Raw genomic sequence first — 25,493 nt, forward strand, 5'->3', positions numbered from 1 at the left:
GTGAGGGTAGGGACAAAGATGGACCAATAGATCGAAAGCTTTGCTTTCCGGCTCAGTTTTTTCTTAGCCACGATGAACTGGTTAAGCGCCTGCAAGACTGTAGACGCCGCTCCGATTCGTCTGTCTAGCTCCCGATCTCGCCTACCCTCACTTGCGAACAAGACCCCGAGATACTAATTTTTTTTTCCTTCTCTAATGAGGGTTAGTGTCAGAATGTGTATTAGGAACAGAAACTGCCACTATGCAAGAATATATAAAAATTAAATTAGTCATATGTAAAACAAAAAAATTACACTAAAAGAGTGAAATGCACACACTAAGAACGAAAGAATAACCTACATTCAAAAACCATCCGCATTTTGTAATTAATACACATATTTATCTGAATTAAAAACATGTAACTGTGTGAGCACTGGCTGACCGCATGGATCTGCAATAATAACCTCATCGGTTCTGTGTACTGACAGACCGCTCTTCCCGAGCCCGCGCCTCGGAGGCAGGTCTTCGTGCCGCAGACGCCCTTTGTGGCTTCTGCTGTCCTGTAGGCCTCTAGGCAAAGAAGCACATTCCTGGCCAAGACACATGGGGTATAGTGAGAGTACAGTCTCTGCCCACTCACACTCAGTAACATGGGCACAAGGCAGGGAACAACCCAGGATGGGGAGCCCTGCTGTTGGCATGACAATATCGAGCTATTGCAATAGAGCGGTTATCGCGACAGCCCTACATTAAATGCAGAAACACTGCAGTGACCAAGCGCTGAACAGGCTCCTGAGTTTAATATGCGTTGCAAGGCGACATGCACAGTGCTAATGCAGAGAGCGCTGTCCTTTTCACATCCTGCATGTCAATGAGCAAATAGAATTTAATGCGATGTCTTTATTATTTGAAAACATTTATTGGCAATATGTAGCTAGACATCTAGTAAAAGACCTCAGGTAGTATTAAAACACAACTTACAATATGAGCCAGTGGGCCATATAATTAAACATGTCACCACCTTGTTGTACATAAGGTAATAAATCTGAGTTTCAAAATACTTAGTGCATGGTTACAGGCTGTAGTTTTCTAGAGTTAGCACTGCGATGTTTTGCGGCGAATACCAAGAAAAGGAAAACTATCATTTGCTGGTGTTGTAGCCATAATATAGATTTTGTTAATATGGATTAATATGGCTATGAATATTTCTGAATTCTGTACAATGAAATATAATTTATATGAAATATATTAAATGTGTATCAAAATGAATATATCAAATGCTATTTAACTTTGTTTATGTTTCGCATAAGTTGTATTATTATAGGCCTAAGTTATTATTTATAGATGTGTCAGGAACGTAATACACACGTCACTGTAAAGAGGTAGGCGTTTAGAAGAAAGAAATTAGTGATGGGAAAAGTGTGGGGGAAACAGTTTTTGACCACTACGTTCCTTAAGTAGCCTATTTTTTGGTTTGCATACCTTATGAATTTTATTTTCGAGTATGTTTTCTAAATGTTTTTGTTCGTGGAATTAAAGAAATTATTCCCACACTACCGGTCTGTCTGGCTGGTTTGTTTTTTATTGAGCAATACAGCTAATTTAAATGTTTGTAACTCTCCGAGACAAAGAAGAGCACAAAGTTTTGTTTAGTAAAAATCAATTTAAATAAAGAACAAACACAGTACGACAGAGATTTGGGGGGGGGGGGGGGGGACTTTGTTGACGCAGTAACCCTTGACGACGACCGAGGGTGATTCGGTGCTGGATGTCTTTCGGATTTCGGTGAGGAGTGAACGACGTCCGTTATTAAATTAATTGACAAAATGCAGATTGATAAATGCTGTTTCGTACATTTTTTAGAAATAACTCACTTCTACAAATGTTTTTGTTAGTCATGCGTTTTAGTTTAATTCATTTCAAGTGTGACGTGATTGCTTGTATAAAATAGCTACTGTTAAACCTTTTCAATAATGAAACAGATGTTCATTCAGTTTTTACACGCATTCTTGTATGTTTGCGTTCCTTCACGATTTGATTAAAAACGTTTTACCACGAATAAACACACACACGCATGCGCGTGCACACAAATGTTTGTATTCATATCTTTGTGGGGACCGTTCGTTCATTCCTAAGGGGTAAAACCCTAATCCCAAAAATGACAACCCCTACCCAGCCCCAACCTTAACCACAATTAGCCAAACAAAATAGAAGACTTTTGGCATTTTTAGTTTTTTTGATTGTAATCAATTTATTAAAGTTATTAAATTGAGTTTCCTCTTGTGGGGACCGAAAAGTAGTCATCACAACACCAAAATAACAGGAGATATTTGGGATATTTGGTCCCCATGATGTATTTTATACATGAGCCAGACATACTTGCTAGGGATGCAAATCCTGAACATTTTCAGTGGAGGAAATTTTCCATGCGAGTTTTTGGGAATTTATGGGAATTATTGGGGAATTTATATTTATCTGTGCGTCTACAGTTGTCAAACTTAGAGATTTTGAAGGCATCTAGATATAACACTTTTTTGAACACAAACACATTTCCCTTGTTTGCATTATTGAACGCAAACACATGAGGTGAAGCACAAGACTTGATGTTGAAAGTCAGAGTCTGCTCGATGTGGAGATGTCACACAGAATCATAATCCACACCCTCAGAGTCACGGTCCACTGCAGAGGTGTTGGATGGGTGGGGGTCAGTCTCAGAGAGCCTCAGGTTTGCCTGAATTGCTGCCAGTTTCACCACCGGTGTATTTGTAAGCCTGTTGTGGACGTTTTTTTGAGCGTATTGCCAAAAAAAGGCCGGTAGCACTCAGAGGCAGCTGATGTTGGAAGGATTTGTAAGATTATTGTTGCAAACTAAGGGCCTTGGATGAGCAAAGAACCTTCCACCAAGATGTTGCCGAATTATATTATCACAGAATAAACATCAGTGACATCAATAAACTAAAAAGATTGCTGCCTAGTTGGGTAGTTAGCTAAATTATTTTAGCTCATACATTAGCCTGTTTGAATCATGGATTACCTGTGGGGAAGCTGATTAGTTTTCTGAACATAATACTGTATAACCACTTTTACAGTTTAATTTTATATTCTAAACAATAACAAAAATATGAACTTACCACAGCTCAGCCTTTGCCCTCATCTGGTTTTACTCAAACATATGCACATGCAAACAGAATTAGAAACCAAAAATAGCTACAATACTGCCTTCTGCAAGATGGCCACTAGTTGGCATTGCATTATAAATCTCCAAAATATTCCCTTTGTTAAAATTTCCAAGGAAACTTTCTGGAAATTTTACGCCCCTTTGCGACCCCCACTCATAGCCAGTAGTGTGTACAGCCCATCAGGGTGATCGCCAACGGCACCGTTTGATTAGAGAACGTAAAAGAGAGCATGAAAAAAATCTGAAGAAATGCCTGTTGTTGCATTACATGACATTAGTTATATATAATAGTTTTAATATCTCTCTACTTTTTTTGTGAGATTGAAACTGAGTTAGTCACTTAACAGCCAAACGTTTTTAATATAAATGAACCAATAAAATTATTCTGCTGCTTTGGTGGGACTGGGTGTTGCTCAGTAGGATCTTGCCCAGAGCACCAAAACACCCAAAACACCCAGCCCATGTGCAAAGATAAGCGGTTAGAAGATGTATGTGAAGATGAATTTTAAGGACCAGTAGATAAACTGGGTTGCAAAACGTTTAAATATACACTTTTTATTTCCTAGCTAGTGATGTGTGCAGCCCATGAGCCAGGAGGAAGCAGAAAAAGCCGACATTACAGTGTGCAGATCAGTACCTCTGAGCCCTTATCCGCTGTGCCAGGGGACGAGGCTGTTGTGAGTGGTGGAGGTGCCTTTCTTACCTTCAGCATGGAATCTGCCTGGGGAAGCAGGAGTGGGGTGGGGCCCAGACAGTGGGCCGACCAGGCAGCCTCCCCGTCCATGGGCCCCCCAGAGAAGGAGCAGCCACCTGTCGAACCCAGGGAGGACCAGGACCGCCGCTGGCTTAAGTGGTCCCACCAGACGGGCCTGACCCGGAGAGAGCAGCTGAAGATGATGAGGGAATTCGAGCGGCTTGTCCTGAGGAAACAGGATCTGAGGGAGAGGAACAAGGCAGCAGGAAGGCATGAGAGGAAGCTGGATCAGGTGCAGGGAGACGCCGCAGACTGGAGTGCTTACCCATAATTCCATGACAGTGGGCTGCAGGTAGGGCAGTGCATAAGGATGTGCAGGTAGGGCAGTGCATAAGGATGTGCAGGTAGGGCAGTGCATAAGGATGTGCAGGTAGGGCAGTGCATAAGGATGTGCAGGTAGGGCAGTGCATACGGATGTGCAGGTAGGGCAGTGCATAAGGATGTGCAGGTAGGGCAGTGCATAAGGATGTGCAGGTAGGGCAGTGCATAAGGATGTTCAGGTAGGGCAGTGCATAAGGATGTGCAGGTAGGGCAGTGCATAAGGATGTGCAGGTAGGGCAGTGCATAAGGATGTTCAGGTAGGGTAGTGCATAAGGATGTGACAGTTAATTAGGGAGGTGTTTTGACAGGCTGGTTAAAGATTATATCTATTCCATCCTCTCGATGACAACTGATCCGCTTTAGTTTGCCTGCCGCCCTAATAGGTCCATCACTGTTCTCAGAGCCTTCTACTCTGGAGTGCTAGAGAGCATCCTCACTGTGGGAATCACAGCCCAATTTGGTAACTGCTCTGTCCTGGACCATAAAGCCCTGCAGAAGATGGTACATTCAGCCGAATGCACCCGGAAGGCTGATCTGCCCTCACTGCAGGGCATTTACCTCAGACACTGCAGGAGCAGAGCAGCCAAAATCAGCAGGGACACAACTCACCCAAACAGCTACCTCTTCACCGGGCTGAGGGCAGGAAGGTGCTTCTGCAGTCTCCCAGTGAGAACTGAGAAGGCTCAGAAGGGGCTTCTACCCCCAGGCCATCAGACCGCTTAACACTAATTGACAGTGGAATTAAATATTCGCTCCCTACTCATGCACCATGCAGCTTTGGAGATATTTGTTGCATATATCTGGTTTTTCTTTTCTCATGTCACCTGTATAACTTTACTGTTCCTTTTTTGTTACTCTAACTTTCTGGCGGAGTTGACCACCTTGCATTTCATTGCAGGTTACAGTCGGACTGGATACCTTGCATGTGACAAATAAAACCCTTGAATCCTTAAATCCTAGTAAGACAGCCTTAAAGACACATAGGATATGAATATTCATCACACATATTGTAAAAGGATCATATTTAATATGAGTGGTGAATCAACTGTACAATAAATATCATAAATAGGTCACAGCACAATAGAATCACATAAATATTTTAACAGGACACTAATCCTTATCTTTGCAATTGGAAGATGTGATGAGATTTTCTCATCCCATCCAGGCTGCACCCCTGATTTGTGTTCTGTGCTGCCTTATATAGGCTCCAGGCCACCAGTCACCCTGACTAAGATAAGTGCTTGGAAGACAGATGGATAAAACATTCCTTGCAGGGGTGGGAAATTAGTCTTTAAGGGCTGCAGGTATTGTTAGTTTTCCACTCTAAACTGCTTAACTGAACTCATTACACACACAGTGAGCCATCTGCTATCTTAGGTGTAAATCAAGTGTTAAATGACAGCTAACTCCTTAATTAATCATGCAGATGTACAGCCCATGAGAACAGGGACGCGTGCCTTTGGTCTATGCAATTACATTACAAGCCACTAGAGGGTAGCATACTATCTACCCATCTTCCAACCTCTTATCCTGTTCTGGGTTTTAGGGGGTCCTGCAGCCTATTCCAGGCAGCACAAGCCAAGGGTACACCCTGGGCAGGAAGCCAGTCCCTTTAGGAATTTATGATTAAAACTCAGACTAGCTTTAGATTACTATCATTGCCTATGTTTGTATCTTTCCCAGGAGCTAAGGAAGCTGTCTTTTGACAATGTGCCCAGCAGAGGGCGCCTCTGCATATTCAGCCATGTTTTCGACGACCTCTGCCAGGGGTCTCAGGTCTTGGGGGGCATTCTAAAAGAAATCAAGGTGTGTAAGAAAATGTTACTCTTCATGAAACAGCTGAACGCCTGTAGCTGAAAAGTAGGAGTTGATGCGACAGTTAACTAGATATAATGAGGCTGTGGAAGGTCAGTGTTCCTGTTTGTGGAAGAATCTTACAGTTTACACTGAAATGCATTGTGAACATTGAAATCTGAAATGTACATTTGGAAGAAACAATTATTGGAAGGTCATTGTCATATAAAACAGAGAAAGTGGTGATGGAGAACAAGAGAACAAGCTGCAGTTTCAGCTTCTCTCTTATGGTTTCTTTGACAGACGGAGTATGACCTTTATTTGAACTCTGTCCTCGAATCCCAGGAAGATTTTCATAATGTGGTAATAAATCTGCTTTTTGCATTCGTGATCAAAGAGAGAACACTTCTCCATGTATCTCACGCGTCTGTGATGTGAGGCTATGTTGCTACTGGAGAAAGGATGAAGAGTAATTTTACTAAATCTCAGACAAAAGGCTGTGCAATAAGCTTCTAGGCATGGTTATGTTGACCTTCTTTAGAATCTTTCCGGAAGATATATATTATGGATGGAAAAATGTTTTATTTTTTGGTTCTTTTGTTGCAAACGAATGTGGTTTAAAGCTGCTGACACTGTGCATTCCGTGCCTGCGTGCAGCCGATGGAGTTCTTCCAAGATGGGGTTTGCAGCAGCATCATGGGAACACAAGACTTGGAGGAGGCCAGGGTGGAGGTGTCAAGGCTAGAGAAGAAGGCCTGGGAGGCTCTGGAGGAGAACGAAAGGTGAGCGACCGCTGAATGGACATGCACATGAATCCCAGTAGCTGAAATGAATGAACTCTGGTGTCCCCCAGTAATGTGACCTTTCATTGGCCTTTAAATCTGTGCCCCAGAGTCAGGTGTGAACTGCAGGCAGTGCTGGATCAACCCCCCAAAGATGAAGGTAAGTTTACTACAGTGGAAGAACCTTAAGTGCTCTTTGCAGTAGGTCCTGTACTCGACATTTCCTAAGTATCAGAATGCGTGTTGCCTGCTGTAAATCCTTGTTTGTTGGGTATGGATGGTTTCTGCTGAATGGTTTGCATAGAACAAAAACAGAAAGTGCAATAGATGTATAGAACCATGGATGAATTTTAATTCACAGAAGGCCACGACTTCTCTACACTTTGTTGACCCGTTCTTCAATGACAGACATGACCCAGGGGGTGGATGGACAGAAGCTGGGGGAGGGATCAAGCCCCTCTGCAGACCAACTTCAGCTCAAGGGCCAACAAGCGTGTAATGCAGAAGAAGAGGTCCAGACCCTGGAGAGGGAGAGCAGGGAAAGTAGAGTTTCCCCTGACACTGACATGGCAAAGCACAGCATGGGAGATGCAAAGGTATAATGAGTGATGTTTCACTTGTAATGCAGGTTCTACTGTGTTCCTACTTGGAGTCAAACAGACTCATCAGGGAACACTGGAAGTAAACATCAAGGAAGGTAGCAGTTACTTCTAGGAATTTATTGTTTTAATCTGGGGAAATGTCACTGGGGGCAGTATTAAGTCAGCAAGCTCAGTACTATAACTTAGAAAGTGTGACGTTGGTGCCACTAGCAGCAGAACCATTTTATTTTTTTAAAGTGTAAGAACAGCAAAGTTTCCTGCTTGTCCTTTTCATTCACTGGGTCTTTGTCTGAGAACGTTAGCGGGACAGTTAGTGAACTGTGCCCCCCTCCCAGCACTGAAACAGGGGCATCCTGCCCTGTAGCATTTAACGTGTGCATCAGCGAGGCTGTGCTCACCAAGCATGCAGCTCCCAGCCTCTCGCTTTCCATTAAGGAATGCTGCAGATATGCAGAAATGAGGCCTCTTAAAGTGCCAGCACTCATCAAATTAGTGACCCTCTTTATTAATTGCCTACAGCCCGAAATAATAAGAGTTCTGGCGTCAAATGAAGATCTCCGAAATAGCAACAAGGTAAGCCATGCAAAGCTGCACGGTTACATGCAGCCAAGATGATGTCATGTTTAGAGCATTGCTTATTTTACGTGGGATTACACCCGAAATAAATACTGCCAGTATAGTGTGATGGTGGCTAACCCGAAAAAGTGCAGACAAAATGATTAAGAGGATGTTTGTCTTCATTTAAAGGATTTCGAAGGCAACATCGGTGCAGTTTTCCAAAGGGCCAAAGTCACTGAGAACATGAAGCAGTAGGTGGTGCAGCCGTCGATGATCACTGCTCATGAAATTCATTTGTGGTGTGGAGCACGTCACTGATGGGGATCTCATTTCAGACAGCTGTGGGACAAGATATGGGCCGCCCTGAGACACGGTGACGACACAGCCAGTGTCAACCAGTGAACTACCGAAAAAACGTGCTATGATTTTATCACTATTAAACAACATGGCATAAAATGTGAATATTTATAATATTTTTACTAGCATGTACAGGAGCTCTTTGCTTGTCACACACCCCATCTTACACACCATGAAAGACACTCATGCATATTTCTGCTCAGCAGTTGGGGTTAATGGTCTTGCCATTAATCACTCTGCTGGAACATGGGATTTGAATCCATAACCTTCCTAACACAGGCAATGTCCCCTATCCCATAATAATTAAGATAATCTTTTACACCCCACAATTATGTATATAATTACTGGAGTTTCAGCTGCACGAATTTCAACTTCCTAATAAATATACCCTGTGTGTATTCTTGGTAGTTAATGCTTGGTTAATGCTTCTGTTCACTAGGTGGCTGTGTTCTACAGTAAGACTTCTCAGCATCACCAGAATGTAAAACAAAATTAATGATTTCATGCTCGACTGAACAAACACAGAGACCATAAGCAGGATATTTATTTTTATATATTAGACTAGTTGTCTTATCTAAGCCCCTTTACAACCACTCCCCACTTTAAAAATCTTAAGGCACAAATAAAAACCAAATGAACAGCAATCATAATAGTTATAAGAAGAGTCAGTTAATGGTTGGCCTGAAATGAGTTGCTGATCTGTCTCTGTGCAGCTCCAGTGCTGTGGTCTAGTCTCCACACCACAATCAAAGTGGTCCCAGATGCAAAATGCAGGAATGGTCACTACAAAGCTTGCATGGGGAACCCAGTCTCCTTCAGATCATATTGAATACAGTACAGTGTCTACATTTTAGGAGCACATGTCATAGGATGCAGCCTTCAGATTGAACCTCTTGGCTTCCTTTTCTGGACCATCTTGATGTATGTTCTTTGTTTTTTTTCTCAAGAAGAACAAAGAACATGATTTACATATGTGGAAAAAAAAAAGAATATTTTCTGATCTTTCCCCAGAGCATTGTTCAGATAACACATTCAACAGGGCTGGCCCAAGGGGTGACAGCATAAAGCTTAGATGATTTTTGGTTGGTGTTCACCTACTAATGCTACTCTACTCTTCAAATTTCTTTCGTCTTTACTTGACTGAGGCACACCATTTTAAATTACTCCAGGAATACTTGTGATTTTGGGACTGGTCTACTGCCACAGACGCTTTGTTGTTAAGATGATAACTCAAAAACTGTTTGACTTATCTTTTTCAAACTTTGCAGAGGCAATGTATGGGTGAAAAACTAAAATTAATTAAATGTTAACATAGATCACCCCAAAACTGAGTCAGTGCTGTATAGTGATAGCAAAAATAAAGGCATTTTTGACACTTGATCCCATTAACGAAATAACTCAAAAACTATTTGATGGATCTTTTTCAAACTTTGCAGTGGCATATTATGGGTGCTGTGAGAATTTTTCTTTAAATCTGTTGTGGTCCTTAATGGAACTAGGAGTTTCCATTCGGTAGGTTGAAGGGTGTGTGTACAGTATGTGTGTGTGTGTATATATATATATATAAATATATATAATGATTAGCTTTAGCATTAACTTTCATGTTTCCAGGTGATCCGTCCAGTACTTCTAGAAATTGCACAGGTTGGTGAGTGTGGGAGGAGTTTGGATTAGATGGGCGGAGCAAGTGATGAAGCTGTCAAGGGAATACAATGCTGTCATTCTAACAGCTCCCCTTTCTAGGTATTAAAATGCAATCTAAATTCTGACCCTTAATTTGTCAAATTGTGAATGTGCTTTGGATTTAGATGAACATTGATGACTTACATAACTAAAGAACACACTTCTGATTATTAAGGTTCAGTGAAACCTTGCCAACTGTATTGGCATAACACAGACAAGAGAAACTATACTGTCTTTAGTTTTTTCCCCAACTGTTATTAAGAAAGAGGGGTGATTACATGGGCAGGTGAACATTGGTCATTCTCATCATAAGACTAGAAATCAAACATCCTTATCAATGAAAAGGAACAAAGTTTCTCTCTCAGTTTTCTTCGGGGGGTGGGGGCTGCCCCACAGTGGTCAGTTATTGCTGTTACACAACACAAATATTTGAATGACAGCATGTACACACAGCAGAGAGAGTATTTAGAGGCTGAGTGACTGGCTGGGGGGGGGGGGGGGGGGCACTTAGGAATGCAACTCCAGCTGTATGAGTAGCTCACAGGGAGAATGGTTATTAATGGCAGCAGCTGACAGATTGTGTGAGGGGTACACTCACAGGGGGGCGGGGTCCACCATTGATTAATCCCAATCGTAAGACTCATAGCACATAACAGGGCAGATCACAGGATGTTTTGCCACTGGCAGTGATGAGTTAAGCTCATCGGAGACTAGATCAGAGTAGCATCTGTCTCCAAATTGCTGTTTTATGAGGCAAGCAGCAGAACCCACGATGGCTGGAGTTCAGATTTTAGCAAAAACAGAAGAAGAGGTCAAGAGATAGTGGTGAAGAATAGAGGATAGAAAATAGGGAGAAAAAGTATGACTGGAAGGCAGTGGGTGATGGCAACCCCTAGTCAACTACAGATAAGACGTGACCTTTGCTCCTCTACTGCACCAAGCCCTTTTGTTTGCTTGCTGCAGTCACTGGTCAAAGTCTGAGCGACAGTGCTGGGAGTCTATATCATGTATGCACGTGTCTGAGTGACTCCTTACTCTGTCCTCCGACTGACGAGGCTGCTTACTTGTCTCTCCTGCCAGTGTCACTCCGACACCAGCAAATCCAGCACCTCACCCTTCGTCTGGGCCATGCCGTCCGGAACCTGTGTCTCCATTCTGTTCTGCCTCTCCCTTGGGCCGGTGGCGATCCTCAGCCAGGAGGCTGATGCCCGCCAGGCGCCCACCCAGATGCCCGTCACCCCTCAGCAGGAGCCCCACGAATCCGGCTGGGGGCTGAATGCCATCCGCCAGAGCTTCCAGGCTGTCAACGGCTACTTCGATTCGATGGTGGAGCTGATGGGAGGTCGCAATGGCGTGTGTCAGTACCGCTGTCGATACGGTAGGAAAATGGGGGAGCGGGGGTGTCACTAATGTGTTAAAACATACAAAAACCAACCGTGAAAGGAAATCAAGTCAGGTCTTCAAAATGTTACTGTGAGTTAACAGCAGGTAGCTCTTTTAGGCCAGGTGTACATGAGGGAGCACAGAAAGCATCAGTACTAGTGAAGTCAAAATTATCATATGATTCCAGCTAATAATATGATTCCGGAATTTCACTGGGACAGAATGTTATGTGCAGTGTGTTGTTTGCCAAAGCCTTGTTCATATAGTTATAATACACACACCTAGAGGGTCCATTAAAAAATAAAAACATTTTCACTCAAACAACGGTCTGTTTGCATAATCAATTATGTGTATCGCTAACCAATAAACAGGACGCACATTGCAATACAGTTCGCAACACAATGTAGTTGTTTGAATTCCTTTCATTTGCAGTGCTGGGAGGAGTGTAAGAACTAAAGAAACGGATATTTCTCTAGCATCCGTCAGAGTAAATCACGCGGTTCCAGATGAAAGTGAGCTCTCCTTTTACCCGTAGATAAAAAGTTTGAGCTCGCAGCATGAATTCGCCCTCAGGGAAACGCTGCGATGGTCGGGGCTCCATCAGCGGGAGGTCAGAGGTGTTAGGGGAGCCAATGGCTGCGGAGGGTGTATCTGGAGACCCCACACCGAGGATCACGCCACATGGGCAGCCGCGCAAAAACAAATAGGAGCAGGCAGGCCAGGAATATACACTCTGATCCACAGAGCAACTGCAACTGTGTACATAAGTTTTCTGTCATCTCTCCTCAAAATAGGAGTTTGCTGCCGGTGTGAGTTTAAGGTTCCACCAGCACTTCAGCAAAGAAGCTGCTGACTGCAAATTCAATGAAATAATGGCAGCAAGAACAATAGCAGTAGCTATTAACCTGTAATCAGTACATAAAGTTATTATAATCAACCACCAATTTAAACTCAAAATGAAGACATTACATTGTATCTGTTGGTTAGAATAGGGGTTTTCTTTTGATTACTTTCTGTACTTGACTTGACTAAACAAAAGCGCTGTGCATTTATTATGACTGTCCCCACTAAGACACCTTATTGTTCGGCCTGTTGGTACCCATAGACCAGCTATGTATATACACGCTGGAGGTCATGGTCAATGACAGGAGCATTAAAGTGATCGGTAGTGACACAGAATATATCTAGTGGATACATCTACAAAGTGTACAGTCTTACATTACTAGTTGTCATTAGCAATTGTGGGACTAAAATACCATTTCAAAATTACATGGTCACAAATAAACAACCAATAATGCTGATTCTACAAAATTCCAAACATTATTATCAGAAAAAGAATGGCACTTTGGTCTGAATATTCCCTTTTCCCCCTGTATTAGAGTAACTCTAGTAAAGCTACTGTACCCAAATGGCTAATGTACCTACCATTAGTCCGTCCAGGAATCATTCTGGCTTCAGCCCAACTGTGCCGGACAAACCGATGACAGAATCTTCCACTAATATGCTGAGTTAATGAGAAGTGTTTCGTCCTTCAGGTAAAGCTCCTCTGCCACGGCCGGATTACAAGACCCCCGAACCCAATGGGTGTAGCTCATCCCTGCTTGGTTTCCAGGTACCAGAAAGTGTATGTAACCAGCTAACCCAAGCAAGTGCTGACACTAACACAAGAATATCTCCACCTTCAAACATGATGTATCTGTGAAACAAGCGAATGACAGACCGGCTCAAGGGTGTAGCTTTGGGGACTGTGTGGAGGTGTTCCTACCAATATTGTGGGAGTACTGTGGGTGTTTAGGGGGGTGGGGGGTTCAGGGCCGATTTGGTTCCTCCTATTGTTGAAACCAAACCTACACCCTTTGGCCTCCTGCAGCTGCCAGAAAATGGGCAAAGCTTTGCACGCTAACCCACCAATTCAACACCCATGGAGACAGTGCTGACCTTCTCCTGCCCTGGTGTATGTAACCCAGCATCTCCCTGACTACCCAGCTCGATGTAGGAATCCCAGCCATGACAAAGTGCTGCAACCAGCTGGACCTATGCTACGACATCTGCGGCTCCAATAAGTACCGCTGCGACTCCAAGTTCCGGTGGTGCCTTCATGGAATCTGCTCCGACCTCAAAAGAAGCCTGGGCTTCGTGTCCAAGGTCGAAGGTCAGCCGTCGTCCCCGTGACTCAGTACCTTATTGTTGTAGATGTACACATGTGGTGGAGATGAAGCATACGTGTCACACTGGGGCATTTAACCAAAGTCCTCTCGTGTCACTTTTATGTGCAAGCAGCCTGCGAGACGGTGGCTGACACCCTGTATAACACGGTGTGGACACTTGGCTGCAGACCCTACATGAACAGCCAGAGGGCAGCGTGCTACTGTGAAGGGGAGGAGAAGGATGAGCTGTAGATCGATTCCCAACGGGTCCTCAGTGCTCAGAGAAGCTCAGAAGAACCAAACCATGGACGACGCAGGTGCCAAATGACATGCTGTAGGACAACACAGTTCACAGTCCAGACCAACATGGCCTGCAGGCAGTGAATGAGACTGCAGAGAATGAGAATCACATCAAACCTCTTTTTTTTTTTTTTTTTTCTTTGAAGAACATCGATCTGACAGCTGAAGAAATGGCTTTGGTTCATTTGGGGACCAATCAATATGGCTGCTTCCATCACCGAGGGAACAGATGGTTACAGTATAGACTAAACTGCTGGTCACTGACAAAGTGGTGTCGCTAGGCTTCTTCCAGAAGCAGCATTTAAAACCAGCCTAATTCAGAGAGATTTAAGGACGGGCCGTATTTTGGGCGCATTCAATGTGCTGAAACAGAAAAACGTATAGTGTCAAATTAAAGAGTGTGTGTGTTTATGTGTGTGTGTGTGTGTGTGGGGGGGGGGTCTTAAATTAGTTTATTTAAGTTGAAAGCATTTACAGGCTGAATAATGCAAATGATATTTTTTTTGCTATTGTAAGTTTTAAATGTCGCATATAAAGTCCTTAAGTGGATTAGTTTATATTAAGAACATCTATAGCAGTTTATTCTGTATAATACACAGAGATCTTTCTATAGCATATTAAAATGTATAACACTGTATTCCTCTACTCAACAGTTTTAGAAAGCAGTATTACTTTATCTAATTATTGTGTGCTTTTCTCTCTATGTGAGTACAATTATGATTATGGTTAAGTTATACGAGTTCAACATTTAACAATATTAAAAAGTCTGAAACTGAAAACAACACCACTGATGTTTTTTCAGGCAAAATTATAATATGTTGTGGTGAAAATACCAGCCATTTTCTGCCATTTTTGCATTCCCTGCAAAAACATAACTCGTCAGAGCACATTGCGATCACGCTGCAATCCGCTACCCAGCAAAAGCTAATTTTTAAAACGACAATTTTCCAGTTTTTATAATGATTTTCCATCTTGAGAAACACCCCGAGTCCCCCACCCCCACAAAGCTTCTGAATGAAATAAAAGCATCACATCTGTCAGACTGCTTGTTTAACCGGAGGAATGAATGATTTTTCAGCACCTTGTACAGGCTTCCCCAAACCCACTAGGACCTTTTCATTATTCCTTTATTGATCAGCTATTCATTAAAAAAAAGAAAAATCAGGGGTTTACGTGTCCAGAAATGCTAGTGAAATCTTACCAAAAGACTAAATTGCTCTTTTTCTCCTACAGTGAGATTTCATGCATTTTTATTATCTTTTTTAATGGCTATATTTAATATGTGATTACACAGCAATGCCATTTACATTTATAATGAAGAACTGATATAGTTTTGTTACAAACTACACTAAAACAACTCAGGAAAATAAGCAAACAACAGAAGAGCCACTTTCTCCAAATGGCTGCTGTGAGTAGAATGTGCCAATGTACAGACTGCTTGAGAGGGGGGGGGGGTATGCTTAGAGGACATCGTAGCAAACCTGAAAACACAAACATTGTGGGGACACACCACTCCAGATAAATGTCTTTAAAAAAGCAAAAGATGCTTGTTCAAATTTTCTTTGGTTTGGAGTGGTGTGGGAAACCCTTCAAATGTAACCCCGTGTGACAGGCACGTATGTGTGACGTTCTCTGTGCACGTCTTAGTACTGAGGTGTGAAAGGCCAAAGCTTGAACATGCGTAAGAGCCAGAGTCTGACAGATCTCAGTGCTTGGCTTAGCCAGGACAGAGAGATCAGGCTCTATCACGGGTCCGGCAGGATCCGGATCGGGCCGCCTGTCAGGATGCGCTGGTCCAGGTGCTCCTCAGTCCAGAGCTGCCGCCGTATCCGTCTCCGACAGCCTTGTGAGCAGCGGGAGCCATCCTCCCTTTGGCCACAGACCAGCACTCGGCAGTGCAGGAAAACCTCCTGTCAAAATAGGCACACACAGACAGGCAGATAGGCAGGCAGATATACAGGCAAACGTACACACAGACAGGCAGACAGGCAGGCAGATATACAGGCAGACGTACTCACAGACAGGCAGATAGGCAGGCAGATATACAGGCAAACGTACACACAGACAGGCAGATATACAGGCAAACATACACATAGACAGACAGATAGGCAGGCAGATATACAGGCATACATACACACAGACAGGCAGACAGGCAGGCAGATATACAGGCAAACATACACAGACAGGCAGATAGGGAGGCAGATATACAGGCATACATACACACAGACAGGCAGATATACAGGCAAACGTACACACAGACAGGCAGATAGGGAGGTAGATATACAGGCAAACGTACACACAGACAGGCAGATATACAGGCAAACATACACACAGACAGGCAGATAGGCAGGCAGATATACAGGCAAATGTACACACAGACAGGCAGATAGGGAGGTAGATATACAGGCAAACGTACACACAGACAGGCAGATATACAGGCAAACATACACACAGACAGGCAGATAGGCAGGCAGATATACAGGCAAACATACACACAGACAGGCAGATAGGCAGGCAGATATACAGGCAAACGTACACACAGACGGGCAGATAGGGAGGTAGATATACAGGCAAACGTACACACAGACAGGCAGATATACAGGCAAACATACACACAGACAGGCAGATAGGCAGGCAGATATACAGGCAAACGTACACACAGACAGGCAGATAGGGAGGTAGATATACAGGCAAACGTACACACAGACAGGCAGATATACAGGCAAACATACACACAGACAGGCAGATAGGCAGGTAGATATACAGGCAAACGTACACACAGACAGGCAGATAGGGAGGTAGATATACAGGCAAACGTACACACAGACAGGCAGATATACAGGCAAACATACACACAGACAGGCAGATAGGCAGGTAGATATACAGGCAAACGTACACACAGACAGGCAGATAGGGAGGTAGATATACAGGCAAACGTACACACAGACAGGCAGATAGGGAGGTAGATATACAGGCAAACGTACACACAGACAGGCAGATATACAGGCAAACGTACACACAGACAGGCAGATAGGGAGGTAGATATACAGGCAAACGTACACACAGACAGGCAGATATACAGGCAAACGTACACACAGACAGGCAGATAGCCAGGCAGATATACAGGCAAACGTACACACAGACAGGCAGATAGGCAGGCAGATATACAGGCAAACGTACACACAGACAGGCAGATAGGGAGGTAGATATACAGGCAAACATACACACAGACAGGCAGATAGGCAGGCAGATATACAGGCATACATACACACAGACAGGCAAACATACACACAGACAGGCAGATAGGCAGGCAGATATACAGGCATACATACACACAGACAGGCAGATATACAGGCAAACATACACACAGACAGGCAGATAGGCAGGCAGATATACAGGCATACATACACACAGACAGGCAGATATACAGGCAAACATACACACAGACAGGCAGATAGGCAGGCAGATATACAGGCATACATACACACAGACAGGCAGATAGGCAGGCAGATATACAGGCAAACGTACACACAGACAGGCAGATATACAGGCAAACATACACACAGACAGGCAGATAGGGAGGCAGATATACATTGAATATTCAATGGTTTAATGTAATTTCTACACATCAACACACTCATTCAACACATCAACATAAAGGCCTTAGAGCACAGCACAAAAAATAAAGGGAGATATAACAAGTAGGTTAAAAGAAGGGAATTAAAATAATAAAGATGCAGGCAGGCAGGCAGATAGGCAGACAGTTGGATGGATAGACATACAGACAGGCAAACAGACACACACACAGACAGATTGTCTGACATACAGACAGGCAAACAGACACACAGACAGATTGTCTGACATACAGACAGGCAGACAGACACACAGACAGATTGTCTGACATACAGACAGGCAGACAGACACACAGACAGATTGTCTGACGTACAGACAGGCAGACAGACACACAGACAGATTGTCTGACATACAGACAGGCAAGCTGACAGACAGATGGACAGACAGTCCGACAGACATACAGACAGAGAGAACAGCCATACAGGCAGACAAAGGAATTATGGACGTTCGGAAGAAACTCTCTCACTCACCTCATTGTCCTTGCCCACGAACTTGAAGACTGGCACCTGAAAGTGCTTGGAAAGTTGGTCTTTAGATGAGTACTGCTTCACTGACTCATCTGAAATACAGCTGAAATCAAGACAGAGTAGACGAGAAAGTGAAAAGGAGAACAGGGGTCGCCTTCATCCCTGAGCCCACTGGCCTTAGAACCAACATTTTGTCATAAGACTGGTACTCAGCAAACTCCAGAGTGCTGTGAGGTACGTAGTTCGCCATAGCATTGCTGGATGGATGGCATTGCTGGATGGAATTGCTGGATGGCATTGCTGGATGACTCGCAGGTCCATTTGAGTACGAGACTGTCTCAGATCAGATTACATTTAAGTGTCTGAGGTGTGAATTGGCAGCACTTTGCAAGTATGCGCCACATAGCATTGATCTTTGCTGACAATACGCGGTACAATCACCCCAGAAGACACGCTGGAGTATCGCACAATTAATACTTACTGTCTGTCTTGCTTACTAACAGGTCAATCGTTATTTTTAGCTTTTTCTAAGTTTCTGTCAGTAAGAACATCACTAGGGTCTGAGGCAGAGACTAATCCTTTGTTGTGTGAGAGAACAAGGAGGGTTTTTGGCCACCTGGCAGATTAGAACCAGGGTCACCCCAACCAATCAGCTCACAGCACATCTAAGCTGGCCCAGTTCACATGTCATGCCAGCAACTAGAGCTATACTGGTGGCAGAACCAGGGTTACATAGAAAAGTTTACAATCATTAAAAAACAAACAGATAAATAACCTGAGATGGTAAAAACATAAAACCGTCAGACAGCAATTATGTATGGAGAAGTATTAGGGCCTGAAAAGGAAAGAAAAAAAACATGGAAAACATTTTGAGATCAAAGCCAAAATATCCTTGAGATTAAAGTCGACATAAACATAAGAAGTCAAACGGCAGAATCCTGTCAGTGACGGTGAACTGTCCGTTGGAAGTGAATCGTCTTACACGACGACACCATACAGACGCCTCAGACTCAGCTGCTTTCTGGGTTCATTCCACACAAAATGAAGGCTCACATTTGCTAGGAGATGAGTTCCCAAATTTCTCAGCCTATGACCTCAAAATAACAGAGACCTGTGATCCCCACTCGGGCTATATTAGCACCCTCCAACCTTTATTAAGCTGTGAGTTACTGAGTCCTGACTGTATATTTTGCTGACCGGGGAGGCCCCGGTGACCGGTTGCAGTCATGGTTAAAATAGGTTTTTTTGCATGTTTTGTTTATAGACATTTTCTGCAAATCGCCTGTTCTGGCACCCTAGGTAAAATTTAGCAGACAACAGGAAATTTAGAGATGCTGTTCTGTAACATGTAAAAAAAACCTGTTTAAAAACAAAAGCGTATTAACAGAACACGCTGGACTACGACTCCCATCAGTCACAAGGCCTTGTTCCACAGTCCAGCACTATGGGCCCGGCCCAGCACGGCTCACCCGTCTTTGATGAGGTAGTACTTGAGGGCCTGGTCGGCCGTAGGGCCCGGCGTGGCGAAGCAGCTCTCCACCAGCGCGGCCAGGCCGGCGACACGCTCCTGCGGCTCCACGCCGAAGAAGAGCGCGTCTCGCAGGTGCAGGCGTGGCGGAGAGCTGTATGGCTCGGAGAAGTCGGCGCTCTTGAAGAGCTCCAGGCTGAAGGGGAAGATGCCACGGCTGCGGCCGGCCAGCTCCAGGGCGGTGCTGTGCAGGCTGGCTTGGTAGCCGTCCGACACCTCATAGTGGCGCGGGAACTCGCAGCTGACGGGCAGCAGCAGCTTGCTGGTGCGGACGATGATGTCGCCGCTGCTGCTGGGGCTGGACCGCGGAAGACCCGTCACCAGGTTGCTGCCCACGATCTTGTCATTTATCACCTGTGGTGCAGGTATTATCACTACTGTCAATCATCATTATCATAGCCATGGGGGGGTGGGGGGGCGGTTTATTAATGTCCTGACCTCCACCACAGTCCCACAGGTCTTCAGGCTGAAGCTCAGGGTGATGTGGGTCCCGTTAGAGACGCCGCGACAGGACGAGTTGGACAGGAAGAGGTCCAGCCCCCCCGCCAGGCTCTTCGGCACGGACACCTGTATGGAGCTGGGGTGGCACTGCACTGGCACTGAAATGGCACAGTGTCGCGGGTATGAGTGCGGGCACACAGACATACAAGCATACAGACAGACACATACAAACACACACAGACACAAACTGGCACAGACACACACATAATAGCACATATTGACAGTCAGACAGACAGAGACGTGCTGTTCATATATTCCTATTCTTGTGGGGACTCTCCATTCATTTCTATGGGCATAACCTAATCTTAACTATGATAACCCTAACCCCTACCCAGCCTTAACCATAACTAACCAAACACACCAAAGATTTGGCTGTTTTAGTTTTTTGAGTGCATTCACAGATTTTTTTTTTAATAAAATTGAGGTTTATATTGTGAAGGCCTGAAAAATGTCCCAACAACTAAAAAGTAACAGGTTTTATACAAATACAAACCAGCACATGCACACACACACACGCACACACACGCGCACACACACACATGCACATGCACATGCACACGCACGCTCCCTACTGCCTTACCCTGGCAGGTGCGCTGGTCTTCCCCGAGCGTCAGGCCGCGAGGGCACTGGCAGACGTAGGAGTCCTGCAGCACGGAGCAGCCATGGCTACACCCACCATTGCTGTTGTGGCAGCCCTCGATCTCTGAGGGGGGGGGGGGGGGGGGGTGATAAATGATCGTGCATTCCACCTTGGGAGGAAGGCCGGCGAGGCCAGGCGGGGGGGACCTCACCTCTGCAGCTCCAGCTGTCACTCCCCAGCACCTTCCCCGGGCCGCATTCGCAGCGGTGGGACCCCTTGGTGTTCACACACACCTCTGCACAGCCGCCATTGTTCCTCTCACACTCGTTCACGTCTGGCCAGGAGGGGGAAATGTCCCGAATCAGGACTGTCTCCCATCATGCAATTCATTCTCAATAAATCAATGCTCCACTCACAAGGTAGCATGCAGTGTAGTTAATTTAGCACAGAGTCTCATAATGAGCGGGATGTGAGTCCAAATCTCAGGAATGGTCTTGTGTATCACCAGCTAATATACAGCTCGGGAAAAAAATAAGAGACCACAGCAGAATTTCGAGTTCCACTATTTCTCAATTTATGAGTAAGCGCCTGTGTAAAATACACATTTGTTTTTGCAAACTCCAGCCTGGCTCTTCCCTGCTTCTCATTGATGAAGGGCTTCTTCCTTGCTTTATGGGTCTTTACACCATTTAACGTTTTCCATTCTTTTTGAAGGTCACTTGAGGTCATCCTCCGATTTATGAGTCACTGTTGGATAAGTTGACTGTCATCTCTGGCATTAGTAAGTTGCTTCTGCTCTCAACCTGGCTGGTTTTTGGTCATTGCCAGTGTCTCCTGCTTCACCTTGTTCTTGTGTCCTGCTGCCTAAGAAACTTTGACCCTGGAAGCAGCCTGCCTCGGAGTATGGTCTTCTGTTAGCAGAACCAAGATTAAACCAGGATTTTAAAATGCAGATTTTAAAAAAACATAGAGTGGTCTTTTAATTTTTTCCACAGATGTATTACTTTGGATAAGATTTATCCAGGCAACTAAATGTACTCCCCATTTAATGTGTCAATTAAATTTAGCAACTACATTTAATTATGTGCAAAAACTCGATCTTATACTAGGATATATCTTCAAGTCCCTTCCAATTTTCTGTTATTTTGCCCCCCTCCCCCTCCATTGCCTTCGCTCACCCAGGCAGGTCTGACCATCAAGCCCCAGGACAGTACCGCTGGGACACTGACATTCAGCCGGCGCACAGCTTGGACCCTGGCAATCAACCTCGTCACAGATATCGTAGAAATCTGGCAGAAAGGCAGACAGACAGACGACGACTTATTACTGGACCTCTGAGACCAGACTGATGAACAGCATGTAACAGAGAAAGATGGAGCAGTAAACAGGAAGACATATACACACAAACTGTACCCCTCTGCTTTTTAACGGTTTCTATCAGCAGGAAAAGCCTATAATCTAACAATATAGCAACAGAGGGAGAATCAGGCAAAGAAAGACATTAATTTCAGGGAAATTCATAAATTACAATCTAATTTGATTGAAGGTTGATATTAATATACTGACACATTATAGATAATCATGTATTTCAATATATATATTTCAATGCATTCGAAGTGGAAAATGTAATGTGAAATGACTTTATAGAAAAAGAGGGCTACCTAGTGCAGTGTTTGTCAGACCGGCCCTAGGGGACCCCCGACAGTCCACAGTTTTGCGCTCTCTCAATTCCCTGCGAGTTGGGAGTTGGCAAAGATGTGGACCATCTGATGGTCACCAAGGACTGGACTGGGCAACACTGGCCTATATGATAGGGAAGCAGGGGAAGAATCCCGAGAAGAAAATGTGCTTAATGTTTAATTGTCCCCCCCTTATAAATTTGCCATTCATTGCTTATGCTGCCATATAAAGGTAAAAGGCAAAAACACCAAAACTACGTATTTTATCAAAACTGATGTATAACCAACAACATTGTCTTTCAGCCTCTGTTATCACCTGACAAAATATCTTAGTTCATCTATGCATCTATACTGCAGCAGTAAAAACAATCGACAATAAAACCAAAGCAAATGATCCCATTTTTTCATTTAAGTGACCCTGTATGGGATACTGGCTTAGGAGATGAATGGATGGATCCAGAGAGGCGGGCAGAAGAGCGGGTAGGTGGGGACTCACGGCCACAGTAGACATGGAAACAGACGGTGGGGCGTGGCAAGCGGTACACGTAGTATCCGCCGGAGCAGGCCTTGACATCCACGCTGGCATTCCATTGGCAGCAGTTGTCGTTGAAGCTGGCACAGGTGGGCAGTGTGACGATGCCACTGCCGGGCAGTGGGTGGCTGCCGTTGAGCCAGATGGGCGCGTGGGTGCCGCAGTGGTTCTCCGTGATGCAGAAGGTGGGCATGGCGTCTCCCGCCATGCCCGTGAAGCGGTACCACTCCCCGTTCATGTGGTTGTCGCACAGGGGCACGCCCAAGGAGCCGTTCACGTGGTGGTCCGTGTTCCTCCACGGCTCGTTCAGGCTGATGTAAGCGGAGCACGGGTCCACGGCTGCAAAGAACCAAAGGTCATACATCATTCTGCTCATGGTGCTTCATTAGAGGGATGCTGGATCCACCTGCCGGCTTAAATAATGATTACATTCTTAAATGGATATTAAAGATGTCCTGTGATGGTCAACGGGAATGAGTGAGTGCTGGTTTCTTCAGTCTAATGTCTTTCATTACTTTCCAAAATTAGGTTTTTCGTCCTGTGAAGCTGGATGTTAAATATGATGAAATTGTCTCCTATGCCCAAAGTGTCTGAGTTGGTGTACAAACCTCATGCCTGAAAATGGGGACTCATTCAGTGAGAGGGGGAGCAAAAGGCAGCCCAGTATCAAGAGGATTAAACAAACTGAATCAGACAGCAGACAACAATCTACAGCCCCCAACGACCAGCCCCTCCTCACTCTCCAGTCTAAGTGGCAGAATTAAGCCACTATTAGTACACATAGGCGCATTAGCAGGGATGAGGGACAATCTGAAAATGGGAACGAGCAAAAGTTAATCAGCCCTGTGATGGACTGCCGTTCCACCCAGGGTGAACCCCAGCTGTGCCACAGGCTTGCGGGCCCCCCCACCCCCCACGACCCCGTCCAAGATAAGCAGTTAGAAGATGGATGGAAGAGTTAATCACGCACTGTCAGTGGCACGGCCAGGAGAGACATGAGCCCTTCGGCTGTAAAGAGGTGACAATGCCAGGATGTCTGTGACAGGCAGCTGAGCCCGAGAGCCATCAATCCATCTGGTTTAGCAAGTGAGAGAGAGAGAGAGAGACAGAGCGACTGATTAGCACTCTAGTGTTCACTCTTTCCTTAGACAGTTGTGGGCCACAGAAAACTCAGGAAACATTTTATCTAACAAAATTCATGACACAAAGTTTATATAGAGCCTGTCTGAAGACATCCTATCTCAGAAGGATTCCAGGGACGTGCAGGAAGAACTGGAGGCGAAGGACAACCGGAGGTTCAGGTCAAGGCCCCAATGTTCATGACTGGAGCCTTCTGTTGTTCATATGGAATCCTGAACGACCATCCTTTGCGCTGCCTTGATACGGAGACACAGGTGTGACGCTTTGTGCTGCGGTGTCGCAGCCCTTTAGGTGAGCACAGGGCTGCTGACTGCTTACAGGCTGTGACTGGGCGTCATCGCGTTCTCGCGGCTCCCAAGCTAGTAGAATTACTGGACCATCGACAATAATGTTAGTATAACATAATATAAACTGGACCTATAAGTTAGTAATTATATGGTGAACCTGTTCCCTCCATTATGTTAATCTGTAATTACTTATTATGTTACAAAAACTAATTCTGCCGCTCAAATATAGCCAATACATTTTCAAAACATACGACAAATGCGTAACTCCTTAATAAATCTTACTTCAGTGCCTCCATCTGTCATAGCTGTGGTGAACATTGGGAAATTCTTGAAGCGATTTAATCCCTGTAAACCACACTTCCTCACCAGCATTCTGAGGTGGTATGTAGTCACTCACCTGCAGCCTCTGCCTGAGGCGTGTCCCATAGGAGCAGAGAGAGGAATAGAAGCACCATGTTTTGAGCGAGACGGACCGTGGGCAGCGTCTACCTTCAGTGAGCTTTTGCGTGTAAGATGGAAGAGAACCTGCTGGAATATCTTAACTTACTGCGAAGACTCTGAGTCACTTCAGGGAAGGGGGGTGGATTTTAATGGGAGACTTATCTCTCGGCAGGAAAGCACAACTGGGATAGTGAGGAAAAATGAGGATGGGGAAGGAACTGTGTTTAATTTAGTTCGGCGTCTGGCTACAGACATTTCTCGCCTTGACTTTCAACCCCCACCTTGCGCCAATCTATGCGGACGCCTCCATCAGCCACTGACAGGACCATCCTTCCATTGTTTGGTGGTGACATATCTCGGAATAAGCCCATGTAGGACACTTCCGCCACCATTCCCAGATACTGCAGCCAGACTTTCTCTCTATGGCAATGAGACCAGAATGATTTAATATTCTTTCTCAATGCTATCAGTGTCCCCCAAGCCTCAACCAAATGGCCAAATTCTCAGCTCTAAGATGCTGATCCCTCAATCTCGAGACCCCCGTTTGCCCCACAATACCCCCTTTCTTGACTTACCACTCTCTGGCTGCAGCACATCTAGGACATGGGCGCCTAATGGAGAGCAGATCCAGCTGAGCACAGCCTGTCCGCAGCAGAGGTCAACCAGAGCACGACAGCCCTATTATGGATGCCCCAGGGAGAATTCAACACTGCGGTGGGGGACAAGTCAGGCATGAACGTTCCTTAAACAAGTTTGTTCATTATTATAAAGAATTAATTTTAATAAGCCCTGCGGCTTAAATTTTCAATGGCCCACAACAAAGTGCCAGCCAATTTAACTTCACTTTAATTTAAATTAATTACCTTA

At 44.8% G+C, this 25,493-nt stretch overlaps 2 protein-coding genes across 2 annotated transcripts; one reads left to right on the forward strand and one right to left on the reverse strand.

The window, feature by feature from the left end:
• Nucleotides 1-1,737: 1,737 nt before the first annotated feature.
• On the forward strand, nucleotides 1,738-14,460 carry pla2g12b (phospholipase A2, group XIIB). The gene is made up of 11 exons (XM_072709677.1): nucleotides 1,738-1,764; nucleotides 3,891-4,143; nucleotides 5,916-6,038; nucleotides 6,330-6,389; nucleotides 6,684-6,808; nucleotides 6,919-6,968; nucleotides 7,217-7,404; nucleotides 11,089-11,386; nucleotides 12,927-13,015; nucleotides 13,378-13,543; nucleotides 13,672-14,460. Exons 1-11 carry the CDS (start codon nucleotides 1,748-1,750, stop codon nucleotides 13,788-13,790), a joined length of 1,488 nt encoding a protein of 495 aa, XP_072565778.1. The 5' UTR covers nucleotides 1,738-1,747; the 3' UTR covers nucleotides 13,791-14,460.
• Nucleotides 14,461-15,071: 611 nt separating this feature from the next.
• On the reverse strand, nucleotides 15,072-24,767 carry oit3 (oncoprotein induced transcript 3). The gene is made up of 9 exons (XM_023822616.2): nucleotides 24,583-24,767; nucleotides 22,723-23,097; nucleotides 21,726-21,836; nucleotides 20,759-20,881; nucleotides 20,548-20,670; nucleotides 19,905-20,065; nucleotides 19,408-19,820; nucleotides 17,942-18,041; nucleotides 15,072-15,748 (listed from the first exon to the last, which is right to left on the reverse strand). Exons 1-9 carry the CDS (start codon nucleotides 24,638-24,640, stop codon nucleotides 15,584-15,586), a joined length of 1,629 nt encoding a protein of 542 aa, XP_023678384.2. The 5' UTR covers nucleotides 24,641-24,767; the 3' UTR covers nucleotides 15,072-15,583.
• Between the last annotated feature and the right edge of the window lie 726 nt (nucleotides 24,768-25,493).

This window comes from Paramormyrops kingsleyae, chromosome 3 (assembly GCF_048594095.1).
Source record: "Paramormyrops kingsleyae isolate MSU_618 chromosome 3, PKINGS_0.4, whole genome shotgun sequence".
Classification (NCBI taxonomy): Eukaryota; Metazoa; Chordata; class Actinopteri; order Osteoglossiformes; family Mormyridae; genus Paramormyrops; species Paramormyrops kingsleyae.